Genomic DNA, 19,049 nt, shown 5'->3' on the forward strand with positions numbered 1-19,049 from the left:
CTCTCTCTACCTGCTGTCGAGTACATCTCCATGGCAACTGTAACCAATGACACTCTCTGTTGCCTAGTAAGCTGGCCAGAGGCAGAAGCAGATTTGTGTGGAGATCTGCTGATGTATGGGAGATTGTGTTTACTCGTGCCTTGACAGAACTGCACATTTGCTGCTTAGGTCACTATAACCTCTATATGCTTTTTAGCATATTATTTCCTTTTGGGAGGATGAGGGTGTGAATATTCCTGCCTCTTGAAGACTGTGTTTGAGCATGAATGTACATGTATGTATGTGTGTGTGAGAGAGAGTGAGTTCTTTAAGCTGTGGTCTTCTGTAGCTTAGTTGGTAGAGCATGGCTCTTGAAAAGCCAGGATAGTGGGTTAAATTCCCAGGACCACCCAAAAGTCTCTTTTGATAAAAGCGTCTGCTAAATGGCCTATACAGTGGGAATCATAAGTATTCACCCCACTTGTATTTTTTTCAAATTTTCTTGTGTTACAAAGTGGGATTGAAATATATTTAATTGTGATTGTTTGTTATTGATCTACACAAAATACTTCATAATGTCAAAGTGAAAATAAAAAAATTCACATTTTTACAAATGTACTAAAATATAGTCATAAGTATTCACCTCCTTTGTTTAAAAAAGCCTAAATTAGTTCAGGAATAAAAGTTTGCTTAACAAATCACATAATAAGTTACCAGGACTTACTCTGTGTGAAATAATAGGGGTTGACATGATTTTTGAACGACTACCCCTTCATCTGTCCCCTATAAATACAACATCTGTTCAAGTATTGAATTTCAATCACAGATTCAACTACAAAGACCAGGGAACTTTTCAAAAGCCTCAAAAAGGAGGGCAGTGATTGGTAGATCGGTGACAATAAGAAATCAGACATTGAATGTCTCTTTTAAGGATGGTCAGGTTAATAATTGTGCTGTGGATGATGTATTAAACCACCCAGACACATTGAAGATACAGTCGTCCTTCTTAACTGATCTGCAGGACAGGAAGGAAACTGCTCAGGGATGTCATCATGAGGCCATTGGTGATTTTAAAACAATTCAATGACTATGATAGGAGAAAACTGAGGATGGATGAACAATGTTGTAGTGACTCCACAATAATTACCTAAATGACAGAGCAAAAGAAGAATACAAATATACAGAATATAAACATTCCAAAACATACATCATGTATGTAACAAGGTACTAAAGTAATACTGCAAAAAAACACAGCAAAGGAATAGACTTTTTGGCCTAAAAGCAAAGCCTTGTGTTTGGGGCAAATCCAACTACACATCACTGAGTAAATACTTTCTTATTTTCAAGCATGGTGGTGGCTGCATCATGGTAGAGTGGGGAGTTTTTCAGGATAAAAAGTGATGGAGCTAAGCACATGCAAATCCTAAAGGAAAACCTGCTTCACCTTTACACCAGACACTGGGAGAGGAATTCACCTTTCAGCAGGAAAACAATAACCTACAACACAAGGCCAAATGTATATTGGAGCTGCTTACCAAGAAGATAGTGAATGTTCCTGAGTGGCCAAGTTACAGGTTTGACTCAAATCTGCTTGAAAATCTATGGCAATAATTGAACATACAGTGGGGAGAACAAGTATTTGATACACTGCCGATTTTGCAGGTTTTCCTACTTACAAAGCATGTAGAGGTCTGTAATTTTTATCATAGGTACACTTCAACTGTGAGAGACGGAATCTAAAACAAAAGAACGAAAAATCACAATTGTAATGAATTTTTAAATAATTAATTTGCATGTTTTTAAGTCGAATGTGGATCATAAGTATTTGTGAGTACCTACCCACCAGTAACGAATTCCTCGGTCTCACAGACCTGTTAGTTTTTCTTTCAAGAAGCCCTCCCTGTTCTCTATACTCACTTCCATTACCTTGATTAAGTCTGCACCTGTTGGATCGTTACCTGTATATAAGACATCCCTGTCCACGACTACATATCAAAAGAATTCCAACTCTCCACAATGGCCAAGCCAGAAGAGCTGGTGTAGGACATCAGGGATAGAAATTGTAGACCTGCGCACAAGGCTGGGATGGCTTACAGGACAATAGCAAGCAGCTTGGTGAGAAGGTAAACAACTGTTTGGGCAAATGTTTATAGAAAATGGAAGAAGTTCAAAATGACCGTCAATCAACCCTCCGGTCCGTGGGGCTGCCAATGCAAGAAATCTACCTCGTGGGGCATCAATGATCATGAGGAAGGTGAGATCAGCCCAGAACTACACGGCAGGGACCTGGTCAATGACCTGAAGAGAGCTGGGACCACAAGTCTCAAAGAAAACACCATTAGTAACACACTACGCGTCATGGATTAAAATCCTGCAGCGCACGCAAGGTGTCCCCTGCTTAAGCCAGTGCATGTCCAGGCCTGTCTGAAAGTTGCCAATGACCATCTGGATGATCCAGAGGAGAATGGGAGAAGGTCATGTGGTCTGATGAGACAAAAAATAGAGCTTTTTGGTCTAACTCCACTCGCCTGGTTTGGAGGAAGAAGAAGTATGAGTACAACCCAAGAACACCATCCCAACCGTGAAGCATGGAGGTGGAAAAATGCAATTCTTTGGGGATGCCTTTTCTGCAAAGGGGACAGGACGACTGCACCGTATTGAGGGAGGATTGGATGGGGCCATGTATCGCGAGATCTTGGCCAGACAACCTCCTTCCCTCAGTAAGAGCATTGAAGATGGGTCATGGCTGGGTCTTCCAGCATGACAATCGGACAGCGAAGCGCACACAGCCATGGCAACTAAGGAGTGGCCCGTAAGAAGCATCTCAAGGTCCTGGAGTGGCCTAGCCAGTCTCCAGACCTGAACCGAATAGAAAATCTTTGGAGGGAGCTGAAAGTCCGTATTGCCCAGCGACAGCCCGAAACCTGAAGGATCTGGAGAAGATCTGTAGGGAGGAGTGGGCCAAAATCCCTGCTGGCAGTGTGTCATGAAACCTAAGTCAAGAACTACGGAAACGTATGATCTCTGTAATTGCAAACAAAGGTTTCTGTACAAATATTAAGTTCTGGCTTTTCTGATGTATCAAATACTTATGTCATTGCAATAAAATGCAATTAATTACTTAAAATCATACAATGTGATTTTCTGGATTTTTGTTTTAGATTCCGTCCTCATAGTTGAAAAGTGTACCTATGATGAATAATTAAGACTCTAGCATGCTTTGTAAGTAGGAAAACCTGCAAAATCGGCAGTGTATCAATACTTGTTCTCCCAACTGTATCTGTCTAGCAATGATCCTCAAAATCTGACTTTTGAAAGAAGTAACGGGCAAATATTGCACAATCCAAGTGTTCCAAAACTCTTAGAGACTTACCCAGATAGACTCACAAGCTGTAATCGCTGCAAAGGTGATTATAACATGTATTGACTGAGTGGGGGCGAATACTTATTTAATCAAGGTAGCGTAATATTTAGTGTTTTATTTTTTCATTAATCTTAAAAAATATATACTTGTTCTTCCACCGTGACATTAGAAGTATTTTGTGTAGATCATTGAAAAAAATGTCATTTTGAATCCCTCTCTGAAACACAATAAAGCGTGAAGAAATCCAAGGGGGTGAATATCTTATGATACCCAACTGTATTTTTATATATATTATGAACCTTGTGATGAGGGACATGGTGGTGCCAGAGGTCAGGACACTTTATCAGTCTCTCACCAGGGAGGCTGTCTCTCTCTGACCCACTCCCAGAGGACAGCCTATTGTCCCTTTATGGCCACATGTCACCATGACTAACCCCTGGGAGCGGGGCAGGTATGGTCGGCCAAACATACACCTACTGTTAAGGGCACACAAACAACCACACACACAACTCTTCCTTCAAATCAATCCCTGTTTGGATGCACCTTGGTGGCCGTTATGGGTGGAGGTGATTTCTCTGGGCCAAAAGGGATGTTTTATGACTTGGGAATAGAGGCCCAGATGGGTCTGCGCTGTCCTGCTTCTCTCCCATAGATTAGTTTTTTAATTAGGCCAAAGTGTGTGTATGGCCCAGCTGCTACCTGAGATGAATGGGAGTCTGCCCAGAAGACGATTGGAAGTATGACTGTGTGTGTGGTGTGTGTGTGTGTGTGTGTGTGTGTGTGTGTGGTGTGGTGTGTGTGTGTGTGTGTGTGTGTGTGTGTGTGTGTCGGTGTGATGTGCTGTGTGTGTGTGTGTGTGTGTGTGTGTGTGTGTGTGTGTGTGTGTGTGTGTGTGTGTGTGTGTGTCATGCTGGCAGGGCACAAGGCTTTGACTGCCCCCCTCAACCCCTCCACAGTGGTGGCAGGCATCCTCCTCCAGGAGTTGCTGGGTGGTTGGTAATGTGATTATATGGCACAGAAAGGAAACATTCTTAAATGAAGTCCCCAGCGAGCCTGGCAGCTTCTGCTCTCTCTCCACAACTAAACTCTCTGAAAAGGCCTATACAGAGCCTCTTTGCAGGTTGTATTCACTCAAACTACACGGAACAAAACTATAAACCAACATGTAAAGTGTTCGTCCCATGTTTCATGAGCTGAAATAAAAGATCCCAGAAATGTTTCATATGCACAAAAAACATATTTCTCTCAAACTTCGTGCACAAATTTGTTTACTGGCCCTGTTAGTGAGCATTTATCCTTTGCCAAGATAATCCATCCACCTGACAGGTGTGGCATATCAAGAAGCTGATTAAACAACACAATCATTACATAGGTGCACCTTGTGCTGTGGACAATAAAAGGCGTCTCTAAAATGTGCAGTTTTGTCACACAACACAATGTCACAGATGTCTCAAATTTTGAGGGAGCGTGCATTGGCATACGGACTGCAGGAATGTCCACCAGAGCTGTTGCCAGAGAATTGAATATTCATTTCTCTAACAAAAGCCGCCTCCAATGTCGTTTTAGAGAATTTGGCAGTACATCCATCCAGCCTCACAACCAAAGTCCACTTGTATGGCGTCGTGTGGAGGCGAGTGGTTTGCTGACGTCAACGAGTGCGCCATGGTGGCGGTGGGGTTATGGTATGGGCAGGCATAATCTACGGACAACTAACACAACAGCATTTTATCGATGGCAATTTGAATGCATAGAGATACCGTGACAAGATCCTGAGGCCATTCATCTGCCGCCATCACCTCATGTTTCAGCATGATAATGCATGGCCCCATGTCGCAAGAATTTGTACACAATTCCTGGAAGCTGAAAATGTCCCAGTTCTTCCATGGGCTGCATACTCACCAGACATGTCACCCATTGAGCGCGTTTGGGATGCTCTGGATCGACGTGAATGGTGGCGTGTTCCAGTTCCCGACAATATCCAGCAACTTCGCACAGCCATTGAAGAGGAATTAAGATGGCGACGACAGAGATGGCCGCCTCGCTTCGAGTCCTTAGTAAACTATGCAGTATATTGTTTTTTACATTGTTAGCCCAGAAAATCTTAAGCGTTATTTCATACAGCCGGAAAAAAATATTGGATATAACAGTGACGTCAACTTACCAACATTACGACCAGGAATACGACTTTCCCAAAGTGGATCGTTTGTTCGGACCACTACCCAGGACAGTGGATCTAATCCTCAAAGCCTACCCAAAACAACGTCGCCGCAGACGGAGCGGCTTCCTGGTCAGGCTCCGTAGGTGTGCACACCGCCCACCACTTCTGAGTATACTACTCGCCAATGTCCAGTCTCTTGACAAAAGGTAGATGAAATTAGAGCAAGGGTTGCCTTCCAGAGAGACATCAGAGATTGTAACATTCTCTGTTTCACGGAAACATAACTCTCTCGAGATACGTTGTCGGAGCCGGTTCAGCCACCAGGCTTCTTCATGCGTCGCGCCGATAGATATAAAAACCTCTCTGGGAAGAAGAAGGATGGGGGTGTCTGCTTCATGATTAACGACTCATGGTGTAATCTCAACAACATAGAGGAACTCAAGACCTTCTGCTCACGCGACCTAGAATTCTTTACAATCAAATGCCGGCCATATTATCTCCGGCCATATTATCTCCTAAGAGAATTCTTGTCAGTTATCGTCATGGCTGTGTATAAACCCCACCACGATGGCCCTGAAGGAACTTCACTGAACTCTATGTAAATTGGAAACCATATATCCTGAGGCTGCATTTATTGTAGCTGTGGATTTTAACAAAGCAAATTTGAGAACAAGTCTACCTAAATTCTATCAACATATTTATTGCAGCACTCGCGCCGACAATACACTGGATCACTGCTACTCTAACTTCCATGATGCATACAAGGCCCTCCCTCGCCCTCCCTTTGGCAAATCTGACCACGACTCCATCTTGCTCCTACCGTCTTATAGACAGAAACTCAAACAGGATGTACCTGTGACTAGAACCATTCAATGCTCGCTGGTCTGACCAATCGGAATCCATGCTTCAAGATTGTTTGGATCATGCGGACTGGGAAGTGTTCTGAGCAGCCTCAGAGAATAACATCGATCTATACACTGATTCATTGAGTGAGTTCATAAGGAAGTGCGTTGGAGATGTTGTACCCACTGTGACTATTAAAACCTACCCTAACCAGAAACCGTGGATGGATGGCGGCATTCGCGCAAAACTGAAAGTGCGAACACCGACATCGACATCTAGCTTTCAGACAAATTAAACACCTTCTTTGCCCGCTTTGAGGATAATACAGTGCCACCGTCGCAGCCTGCTAACAAGGACCCCCCCTCCTTCTCCGTGGCCGAGGTGAGTAAGACATTTAAACATGTTAACCCTCGCAAGGCTGCTGGCCCAGACGGCATCCCTAGCCACATCCTCAGAGCATACACAGACCAGCTGGCTGGTGTGTTTACGGACATATTCAATCGCTCCCTATCCCAGTCTGCTGATGGCCACCATTGTTCCTGTACCCAAGAAGGCAAAGATAACTGAACTAAATGACTACCGCCCCGTAGCACTCATTTCTGTCATCATGAAGTGCTTTGAGAGACTAGTCAAGGATCATATCACCACCACATTACCTGCCACCCTAGACCCACTTCAGTTTGCATACCGCCCCAACAGGTCCACAGACGATGCAATCGTCATCACACTGCACACAGCCCTATCCCATCTGGACAAGAGGAATACCTATGTAAGAATGCTGTTCATTGACTACAGCTCAGCATTCAACACCATAGTACCCTCCAAGCTCATCATCAAGCTGGAGGCCCTGGGTCTCAACCCCGCCCTGTGCAATTGGGTACTGGACTTTCTGACGGGCCGCCCCCAGGTGGTGAAGGTAGGAAACAACTCCACTTTGCTGACCCTCAACACTGGGGCCCCACAAGGGTGCGTTCTCAGCCCCCTCCTGTACCCCCTGTTGACCCATGACTGCGTGGCCGTGCACGCCTCCAACTCAATCATCAAGTTTGCAGATGACACAACAGTAGTGGGCTTGATTACCAACAACGACGAGACAGCCTACAAGGAGGACGTGAGGGCACTCGGAGTGTGGTGTCGGGAAAACAACCTCTCACTCAACGTCAACAAAACAAAGCAGATGATCGTGGACTTCAGGAAACAGCAGAGGGAACGACCCCATATCCACATCGAAGGGACAGTAGTGGAGATGGTGTAAAGTTTTAAGTTCCTTGGCACATCACAGACCAACTGAAATGGTCCACCCACACAGACAGTGTGGTGAAGAAGGTGCAATAGTGCCTCTTCAACCTCAGGAGGCTGAAGAAATTTGGCTTGTCATCTGAAACCCTGACAAACTTTTACAGATACACAATCGAGAGCATCCTGTCGGGCTATATCACCGCCTGGTACGGCAACTGCACCGCCCTCAACCGCAAGGCTCTCCAGAGGGTCTGCACACCGCATTACCGGGGGCAGACTACCTGTCCTCCAAGACACCTACAGCACCCGATGTCACAGGAAGGCCAAAAAGATAATCAAGGACAATAACCACCCGAGCCACTGCCTGTTCACCCCGCTACCATTCAGAAGGCGAGGTCAGTACAGGTGATCAAAGCTGGGACCGAGAAACTGAAAAACAGCTTCTATCTCAAGGCCATCAGACTGCTAAACAGCAATGACTAACTCAGAGAGGCTGCTGCCTCCATAGAGACTCATATCACTGGCCACTTTAATAAATGGATCACTAGTCACTTTAAACAATGCCACTTTAATAATGTTAACATATCTCACATTACTCATCTCGTATGTATATAATGTACTTTATACCATCTATTGCACCATGCCTATGCCGCTCATCCATATATTTATATGTACATATTCTTTTCCTCCCTTTAGATTTGTGTGTATTAGGTAGTTGTTGGAGCGTTGTTAGATTACTTGTTAGATATTACTGCACTGTCGGAACTAGAAGCACAAGCATTTCGCTACACTCGCATTAACATCTGCTAACGATGTGTATTTGACCAATACGATTTGATTTGATATGGAGTGGGACAACATTCCACAGACCACAATCAACAACCTGATCAACCCTATGCGAAGGAGATGTGTCGTGCTGCATGAGGCAAATGGTGGTGACACCAGATACTGACTGGTTTTCTGTTCCTTGCCTCTACCTTTTTTTTAAGGTATCTGTGACCAACAGATGCAAATCTGTATTCCCAGTCATGTGAAATCCCTAGATGAAGGCCTAATTTATTTATTTTAATGAACTGATTTTATTATATGAACTGTAACTCAGTAAAATATTTGTTGTTGCATGTTGTGTTTATATTTTTGTTCAATTTACATTAGTCTGATTTGGAATGAAGAATCCGCAAGTACCATTTGCAAGTCTGCCAATCTGTTTATATTCTTGAGGCTTTTTAATGAAATGCTTTTGGTCTTTAAAACATGTGGTTGTTTTCTGTGTCTCTGACCTGTGAATCTCTGTCTCTTTAACCTCCCTGTCTCTCTGCCTTCTCTACCCCAGGAATGTGAGTTCGGACGGGGCCGAGGCAAGGCGCAGACTAAGGGAGTGTGAGGGGCTTGTGGATGCTCTGCTGCACGCCCTGCAGTCAGCTGTGGGCAAGAAAGACATGGACAACAAGGTGAGCCTCCAAAACGACCGATATTGCTATATCTGCATTGTCAATATGTTCTATGTTCATAGGAGACATTTAATACCGTGGTTGCAGATCTCTTAACTGCTGAGTTTTGCTGTTCTCTATCTAATTTCCTAGCAAATAACCAGTTCCTTTCATATGATATTGCTTGATCAATCTGTATAGGTTGAATTGACATTGTCCCTCCCTCTACCTCTACCCCCCCCACCAGTCTGTGGAGAACTGTGTGTGTATCATGAGGAACCTGTCTTACCACGTTCACAAAGAGATCCCAGGGGCAGAGAAGTTCACAGACCCGTCCGTTCTGCAGGCCCCGGGCTCTGCGGGCCCTCAGAGGAAGAAGAAGGATGACGCAGGCTGCTTTGGAGGGAAGAAGGCCAAAGGTAAGAGGACAAAACAGAGGGAGACTGGCGAGACATAGGCCCAGTCCCAAGACATAGGCCCAGTCCCAAAATGTAGGCCCAGCTTCAAAACGTAGGCCCAACTTCAAAACGTAGGCCCAGCTTCAAAATGTAGACCCAGTCCCAAAACGAGTCTGTTCCATGGACCGCCAGTGATGGCTGATCTGTAGGAAGCACCTATTAACAACAATACAGAAAAAGTTCTCACTTTTCTCCTTATCTGGCATTCAGTTACAATGGAATCTAAACCTGTATGCTATTTGCAAAATGGGACATGTCCGTTTGTATAGTTAACTGTATGTATCCAGGCCTATCACACAGTTTTTCAGCTCTTTAGAGCTCTATTTACCTAATTTAGCCCAGAGCTGTTTCTCCCTAGACAGTTACAGTATTTAGTATAGGCTACCTCTGGTCCTAAACAGATACAGAATGTAATTCGTATATTTGCTACCTCTCAATCACTGGCTGACTAATCGCTGAACAACAAGCAGAGCTCCCTCTCCCACAACAAATCATGATGGAAATTAATAACTTAGCCAATGATGTGACACCCAATTTCACTGACCTTTCACCCCTCAGGGTCCAAAGGGGGACATCACTGATTTAGAGGCCAAGAAAGCACTGGAGCATGTGTCTAAAAGTGTGTGTGTTTACAGATGAATATCATAGATGGCAATCTCAAGCGAATTAGCCAGTCGGCTTCTATTGTACATAGCAGTTAATGGGGTGTGTTTAGCCTTCGCAGYCCCTGGAGGTGTACTTTGAAGGAGAGAGAGCCTACATTAAAAAAGCTAAACATGGCCCTATAAAACCAGCATGAGTGCTGGAAGGGGAGTCAGATCTTTCAGGAGAGCTGTTTAGACAACACAGTCTTTCCCAGCAATTAGTTACATGATAAACGCTCTAAATTACCCCCCCGAATTCTGACACTTGCCATTAAAGCCATTACCATGAACAGACGCTTCAGGCCAACTTATTTAGTGAATGCTAATGGTTGCTTTTTGCGTTTCTCTTTTTATTCTTGATTCCTGTATTCCTGTGCTGTTATGTGTGGCTGGCTTAGTGCCTTGTGTGGCAGTGACTGACCCTCTCTCTCCTCGTTTGTGGCACTACAGTGTAGTGATACACACACGCACATTGGTTTTACTATCCACATGGGGACCAAAAAATGTAGTCCCATCCAAAGTTATATTTTCCCTAACCTTAACCTTAACCCCTAACCCTAAAACTAAACCTAACCCTAATTCCTAATCATAACCCTAACCGTAACCCTAACCGTAACCCTAACCCCTAAGCCTAAAATACAGACGAAATGTCCCCAAATTTTCCTTGTTTTACTATTCTTCTGAGGACTTTTGGAACACAAATGGATACTAAAGTTAGACCACACACTTCTTTCTCTATGATGAGCCGAGCACACTGACACCACAGCCTCTTTGAACACTGTCCCAAAAGAATACCTGTGGAGTGCTAATGGGATTTACTCTCCGCTTGTCTACTTTTAACCTATATACTTGTTTCTTTCCTTATATTCTCCCACTCTCTCTCTTGCTCTCTTTCTTTCCCTCTGCCTCTTAGTGCTGAGCGATTAAAACCAGTTAACTGTAACTAAATGTAATGGAAAATGTAATCTACGTAATTCCCAAAAGTAATTATTTGTCATGAGAGTGCCATAAACAATGAGTAGTAATGCGGCTTACTCCAAGAAAGGATAAAATCTCACCTTTCTGGTCATTTCTGGATTTCGTCAGACAGCTCTGCAGCTAGCCTAACTAAATAAGATGACTAAAGACAGAACAGTATGGGGAGTACAGAGATTACGTTGTCTGGTTGTTTGGCTGCTACTGCTTAAACACAGATGAGATGATGACTTTAAGGATTTACAAATAATACAATTATAAAATAAAAACAAAGTAATATACACAACTGAAATATTATATTATTTCATAGTCATTTCCAATTTTTCCATTGATGTCTACCCAATGTGGACCTGACAGAGAAGGGAATATTTTCTATGTTTTGGCAATTGAATGTTCAATATTTTTGGCTGTGGAACTTCCATTAAAAAGCTCAAAAATAAGTGTAATGTCATTATTTCATAATGCATATAATGTTTAAAAGAATAATTGAAACCGAAATCGTAAACTGTGGTAGTTTTGTAAGACTCTAACCGAAACTGAACCGACAAAGAAAAGCACTAATCGCTCAGCACTACTGCCTCTATTTCTCCTTCCTCCTTGCTTTATTTCTAACATACACTCCTCTCTCTCTCTCTCTCTCTCTCTTCTCTCTCTCTCTCTCTCTCTCTCTCTCTCTCTCTCTCTCTCTCTCTCTCTCTCTCTCTCTCAAATGTACAGCCCCAAGTTGACTGAAGTGTTTACTTGTTATTGTCACCTCTAATCCTCACAACCTATTTTATCATTTACTCTTCTCTTCTCCCTGCTTGTGTTTTTTGGCATTGCTGCTGCTTCCTTGGCTAACTATAGAGGAATGGTTTAATCAAGGTGAGTGTCCTCATGTCTTGACTCAGCACACCCTCTCACCCCTTCCCTTATAGCTACTGTAGCATTAGCAGTTTGGGTCTCCTCCAAAAAGTTTGAAGGACTTCACGTGTTTCCACCCTTTAATTGCTGCACCCTTACTGTAGTTCTACCTCTTTCATCATGCCCCCCAACGTCATGGTGTTAGTAATCCAAACCTAGCCTAATCTCGGGGGTAGAGGTAGGGGAGGGCCACGTAAGACGGGTAAATCTGGGTAGTGAAAAAGAACTTGGGCTCTAGTTTTTAGTCCCAGCTTTAGACTGCAGTGCAGTTTCCCCTCATCCTGCTGGTAAGTTCTGTTTGAAATGTTAAAGGTTGAATCTCACATAGTGACATAGGCATGTCCCCTCCCAGTTGAGGATATTGATGGAGAGAGGTTCATTAGCTGGCCCTTGTGTAGTCACCTGGCTCCATTACCCTCCCTGCATTATTAAAGGGGATTCCCACCTGCCATCTCTGGGAAGGGCTACTACTAGACTTGTGTGTGCAGTGATGCATGTTTCTGTGTGCGTGTGTCTGTGCATGCATGCGTGTGTGTGTTCATCTGCGCGTGTGTGGTCCTGCATCGTCTCTAGGATATTGTCAGTGAACTCTGTCAGGTTGTCTCTGAATGTGGCATTTATATATGTTCTCTCTGGCTCTATCCAGCCAGAAAAAACGGCGAGAATGACAAAAACTACGATACGCTGGATCTACCCAAGCGCACAGAACCCACAAAAGGTAGGCTTGTTCTGTCAATGAGGTTTACTTAGTACAACTTCAACCTGTCGTTCCTTTTCTTGTCACTGAAAGGGAGAATATCCCAAATCCATGACTGCCATTGACTTTCTGTCAAATGTTATTTAAAGAGAAATGACCAAATTAGCCTTGTTTTGACAAAAATGCTACCAAATAAATTGGCTTATCGTGGATGGTTTGGTCTGACTGGAAGGATGTCAAGTGTTGCACTTGCTTACACATGCTAGAGTGGCGTAGGGTGCCATTTCGTTACTTCTTAAATTGCCACCTTGACAGTTGACTGCTGCTGATTTGATGTCATTAGCTAGGTTGATATGATAACAACGCTTTTGCTAGCAGAGCTCCCAGGTCTTTTGTGAAGCACTCCCAAGCATTTGAGCTGCTTGACATGAGAGTTGAATAGCAGCCAATGTTTCTGTAGCCTATGAGTTTCAGGGACACAACTAGTTACAAGGCCAGCTAGTCCCCTCCTATTTCAGCAGTGTTGGAACAGTGTTGATGGGTGTAAATGGCTGATTCTGGGTTCAGGCAGACAGACAGGCAGACAGCTATTGGCCAGCAGCAGATTTGTAGATGGTGTAAGCAAGTGGGTCACCTGGGCCTGTGAGGTAAAGCAGCTGTGTAGGAAGTGAGTCTCTTCCAGCCTCTCTACTGTCAAACCTGGCTAGGATTAACCAGGGCCCACTATAGATACAGAACCTGAGAGGACCAACAGACTGTTGCAGTACTCCCCTCCCTTTAGCTGAGCTAGCACCAGACTCAAAGATTCATCTTCCCAAGTATTTATATGTCTATAGGCCCTCTTTAAGAGTCAACTGATACTCGAAGCAATGTCTTATCTAAATTGTTTACTTATAACATGAGTCCCTACATATACTGCTTATTTCTAATACACTTGAGGAATGTTATGCCACGATGAAACGGTTTGCTGTACTGCTGTACTGTTTTACCATCTGGAGATTTTGATACAATAAATATAGGTTGTTTACTGTTGTACTGTTCCTTCTACTGATTTAATGAGTACTTGTCTTGTGTCTCTGTGCAGAAACATTTCCATCTTCGCCCTTTTCTCCTCGCCTTTCTAAAGAATAAACACCTCAACCAGTTGCTACAGTCAAACAACTTTGGCATGCAGCCACCACAACAKATCTCTTTGCTGTGGTCTGCCTTTGTGGGTGTTTGCTTGTGTGTGTTTGTTTGTGTGTGTGTGCGCACGCACCTGTGTTTTTCTGTCTGCATATAGCAGTTGAGAGAGATATGTGTGTATATTGTGGGCTGAGGTATTCACACATCAGTGCCATCATCATGTCTAATGGCAACCATTCAGTCAATAGCACTTCCTGTGTGGCTACAATTAGCCACATTAGCAAGGTAAAGTGGGCCTCTTATTAAACTAGATTACAATTAATTGCGGTGCTTTACGGAGGTAAGCCGATTCTGCCTCCTTTTTATCACTCTAAAATCAAGTAAGCAGAAGAGCTGTGAGGAGGATAATTAGCATGTTCAATAGGCTGCACTCACTGGAAGTGCTAGGCACCCTAGGCTAGCTGCAACACAGGCTGCGCACACTAGGCTAGCTGCAACACAGGCTGGACTCACTGGTAGTGCTAGGCATGCTAGGCTAGCTGCAACACAGGCTGCGCTCACTGGTAGTGCTAGGCATGCTAGGCTAGCTGCAACACAGGCTGCGCTCACTGGAAGCGCTAGGCACACTAGGTTAGCTGCAACACAGGCTGCGCTCACTGGAAGCGCTAGGCACACTAGGTTAGCTGCAACACTGGCTGCACTCACTAGAAAGTAGCAATTGGCTAGCTGCAATTTGATCAAGTTTCAATGGCACACAATTGCGTCACTTCTGTGTTTTCATCTAGGGATATAGTGTTGAGATGATGCGTGTTTGGGAGAGCAGTTGCTGTATTTCATGCATGAGGATGAAAACATGATTTTTTGGGTGTTTACCTGTATTACATATACATGATGTAAATGTGGTGTGAAGTAAACTGATTAACTTGATGACACAGGTAAAGCTACGGTGACTCTAAGTATGTCAAACTTGGATTATTGCTCAACTGAATTAATCATTTTATAGTAGCTACAGTAGTAGGATGGCAGCTGTAGTCTACGCATGATAATTCAAATAGGATATTACACTCACCTACACTGTTTATTTGTCTATGATAATCCTGTGTACTGTGGATGTACTTTCACTTACAGTACATGTTAGTTTATCTGTGTAAATTCAGTGTATTTCCCCCTTGTTTATTTTAGAGAATGTGGGGATAGGGCAGCTCTTCTCCCCAAAATGCACTGGCGGAGCTGAAATAACAGGGAAAGATTTGTGGGAGATTTCATGTTTATTTCATCCCTGATTTGTTGTCAACATCACTTACCAACATGCAGGAGTCTATAATTACGGTAATACCCAGCATGAGATATAGGGCTCCAGCAGTGTATTGAAACACGAACTCACTCACACATACACACACACTAGTAGTGATTGGTCTGCACCCGGATGGGGGCGTGGAGGAAGATGTTATGGACATGAATCATTTCAGGGACATCATTTTGAATTCACTATGAGTTTGTTATTCTGTGTATAACTAATTGTCACTGCCTGATTGCACTATAAAGAGGTGCTGTTGATAGAACATAGATCATTAAAGGACTTCCAAAGTTCCTGTTATTGCATTATTCATGGTCCCTGAGAGGAGAACAGAGGCGCTGGAACTCTGAAAGAAGAAAGCATTTCATTAGGGAGAGAGAGAGTGTGTCAGCCAGCAAGATGATGGAACACTCACCCCAACGTTAATTGAAACGGCACAACGTTAAACCTTTTGCTTTGAGGAAAGGTCGTGTGTGTGTGTGCGTGTGCGTGTGTGCGTGTGCGTGTGCGTGTGCGTGTGTGCGCGTGTGCGTGTCAGAGAGCAGAGGGAAATCGCTTCAAAAGAAAACAGTTTTCTTTTGGGTTGTTTCTTCAGTACCGGATGTGTGGGGAGAGAGAGAGGCCAGCAGAGTGGAATGATGCAGTTTTGAAAAAGCAGAAACAGTCTTGAGTCAAGTATTAAACCCCTTTGTTTTGGCAAGCCTAAATAAGTTCAGGGGTAAAAAAWATATTAACAACTCACATAATAAATTGCATGCAATAATAGTGTTAAACATGATTTTTTAACAACTACCTCATCTCTGTACTCTACACATAGAATTACCTGTAAATTCCCTCAGTCGAGCAGTGAATTTCAACCTCATATTAAACCACAAAACCAGGGAGGTTTTTGTAATGCCTCGCAAAAAATGGCACCTATTGGTAAATGCATTTTTTTAAATGTTTAAAGCAGACATTGAATATCCCTTTGAGCATGGTGAAGCGATTAATTACACTTTGAAATTGTATTTGTATTTATTAGGGATCCCCATTAGCTGCCAAGGCAGCAGCTACTCTTCTTGCGGTCCAAACACACCAAAGCACCCACATTACATATAAAACAAAACATATAACAGTGAACTATGTTTGTACTGAATGAGCTAAAGATAGAACAGTACATCATATAACATCCCTACACCATCACATATTCACAACACAAAATATTCAATACTACCATACAACAATATCACAATGTGTGCGTATCCATGTGTCTGCACCTTTGTGTAGTTAATGGTGTATCAATACACCCAGTCACTACAAAGATACAGGGCGTCTTCCGAACTCAGTTGCCGTAGAGGAAGGAAAATGCTCAGGGATTTCATCATGAGGCCAATGGTGACTATAAAACAGTTGTAGTTACTCTACAACATTGTAGTTACTCCACAATACTAACCTAAATGACAGAGTGAAAAGAAGGAAGCCTGTACAGAATAAAAATATTCCAAAACATGCATCCTGTTTGCGATAAGGCACTAAAGTAAAACTGCAAAAAAATTGTTATGTCCTGAATACAAAGCCTTATGTTTGTATTTGTATTTATAATGGATCCCCATTATGGATCCCCATCAGCCACTCTTCCAGGGGCCCAGCAAAATTAAGGCAGTTATAAAAACAATTAACATTACAATACATTCACAACACTTCTCACAACATATTAAGTGTTTGCCCTCAGGCCCCTACTCTACTACCACATATCTACAACACAAAATCCATGTGTACGTGTGTATATAGTACTTAAGTTATCGTCAAATCAAATCAAATTTTATTGGTCACATACACATGGTTAGCAGATGTTAATGCGGGTGTAGCGACAGTGCAGTAATATCTAACAAGTAATCTAACAAATTCACAACGACTACTTTATACACACAATGTAAGGGTATGGAATAAGAATATGTATATATAAATATATGGATGCGCGAAGGTCGAGTGGCATAGGCAAGATGCAATAGATGGTATAAAATACAGTATATATATATGTCGTGTCTTTGGCTTTGCCGGATTAATTGCTATGACATGCTATTCTTTTTAATTTTATCCCCTTTTCTCCCCAATTTTCGTGGTATCCAATCGCTAGTAATTACTATCTTGTCTCATCGCTACAACTCCCGTACGGGCTCGGGAGAGACGAAGGTCGAAAGCCATGCGTCCTCCGAAGCACAACCCAACCAAGCCGCACTGCTTCTTAACACAGCGCGCCTCCAACCCYGAAGCCAGCRGCACCAATGTGTCGGAGGAAACACCGTGCACCCGCCCCCCTCGGTTAGCGCGCACTGCGCCCGGCCCGCCACAGGAGTCGCTGGAGCGCGATGAGACAAGGATATCCCTACCGGCCAAACCCTCCCTAACCCGGACGACGCTAGGCCAATTGTGCGTCGCCCCACGGCCATCACAAAGCCCTGACCTCAATCCTATAGAAAATGTATGGGCAGAACTGAAAAAGCGTGTGCGAGCAAGGAGGCCTACAGACCTGACTCGGTTACACCAGCTCTGTCAGGAGGAATGAGCCAAAATTCACCCAACTTATTGTGGGAAGCTTGTGGAAGGCTACCCAAAACGTTTGACCCAAGTTAAACAATTTAAAGGCAATCCTACCAAATACTAATTGAGTGTATGTAGGGACGGGACTGAGACAGGTAATGGAGGACTGAACGTAGTTATGTAGAGCACCTCAAGTTAAAAACGTAATATTCAATATTGGCAAGTTAGACTAAATATTAGCACTATACAATCTGGTGGGTGATAATCTTCAATCTTGTAACGCTCGTCTTCGGGTGAAAGTGAGGAGGACCAAAGCGCAGCGTGGTATGTTTCCATATTTATTGGAATACTTCTTTTAACACAAACAAAAAAACAACAAACCGACAAACAAAGGAACGAAGACGATACAGTCCCGTAACGTGAACACTTAACACTGGTACACTGAAACAGGAACAATCACCCACAAACAAACAGTGAGAACAGCCTACCTAAATATGGTTCTCAATCAGAGGAAACGTAAAACACCTGCCCCTGATTGAGAACCATATCAGGCTAGTTGACAACCCTAAACCAAACATAGAAACACATAACATAGAATGCCCACCCAGCTCACGTCCTGACCAACTAAACAAGGCAAAACAAAGGAAATAAGGTCAGGAACGTGACAAATCTGGATAATAACACAAAACAAATCTTAAGACTAGAGAAATGTATCGACAAATATTACGAAAAAAGCAACACCCAAACATGACAGAGAGTAAGACAGGGGAATCGATGAACACTAACCACGCTGCGCTTTGGTCCTCTCCTTCCACCGACGACAACCGTTACAATTGCAGAACGGCGTAAAGTTCTGTATCCAATTTTCAAGGAAAATAGATTAAAAGGGAAATGAGTAGCTCTCGTCGTCGATAAACAATATATTGATAACCATTTGTTCAGAGACACAAAGACTACTCCATGGCTATTTAAAAAATTACAAAGTTCTTATAGACGAGGAAAATAATGAAACACAATTCTAGCCCGGTTATGGATTGTAATAATACAATAAAAAAATATAGTTTTTCTATATATCTTCAAATATAACTAATTGGAACACAAAGCACTAATTCAACATGGTTAAGATAAAAACTCAGTAAACAGAAGGCACAGTATGTGTGGATGGTGTGGTGTGTGTGTTTTATTTCTGTTTGGGAAAGTGTGGCGTTGAGTGAGAAAGGAAATGGTTGCATATCCCAGAACCAATGTATTGCTGTGAGCGGGGGTGTGAGAGAGAGCTTTCAATGTTGTTCAGACGATGGAAATACTTTTTTACAATGAATTATATGTCTTATTTATTTATTTATTGTCCTATCATGGTGGAACAGGGTTTTAAAATAAATTATACATTTAATGTATTTATTGTCCTATCATGGGG

General features: G+C 43.1%; 1 protein-coding gene across 16 annotated transcripts in view; it reads left to right on the forward strand.

Annotated features, from left to right (window-relative positions):
- The window catches only part of LOC111957411 (splicing regulator ARVCF), a 194,995-nt gene that overhangs the window by 136,535 nt on the left and 39,411 nt on the right, over positions 1-19,049 (forward strand). For 12 of the 16 annotated variants that reach the window (XM_023978214.1, XM_023978220.1, XM_023978217.1 and 9 more), the window contains 4 exons: positions 8,917-9,034; positions 9,261-9,432; positions 11,937-11,954; positions 12,640-12,711. In XM_023978214.1, coding sequence (XP_023833982.1) covers positions 8,917-9,034; positions 9,261-9,432; positions 11,937-11,954; positions 12,640-12,711 — 380 coding nt within the window. The remainder of the gene's footprint in view (positions 1-8,916; positions 9,035-9,260; positions 9,433-11,936; positions 11,955-12,639; positions 12,712-19,049) is intronic. The other 4 variants (XM_023978215.1, XM_070437001.1, XM_023978225.1 and 1 more) reach the window with 2 other exon arrangements.

Source organism: Salvelinus sp. IW2-2015, linkage group LG33 (assembly GCF_002910315.2).
Source record: "Salvelinus sp. IW2-2015 linkage group LG33, ASM291031v2, whole genome shotgun sequence".
Lineage (NCBI taxonomy): Eukaryota > Metazoa > Chordata > Actinopteri > Salmoniformes > Salmonidae > Salvelinus > Salvelinus sp. IW2-2015.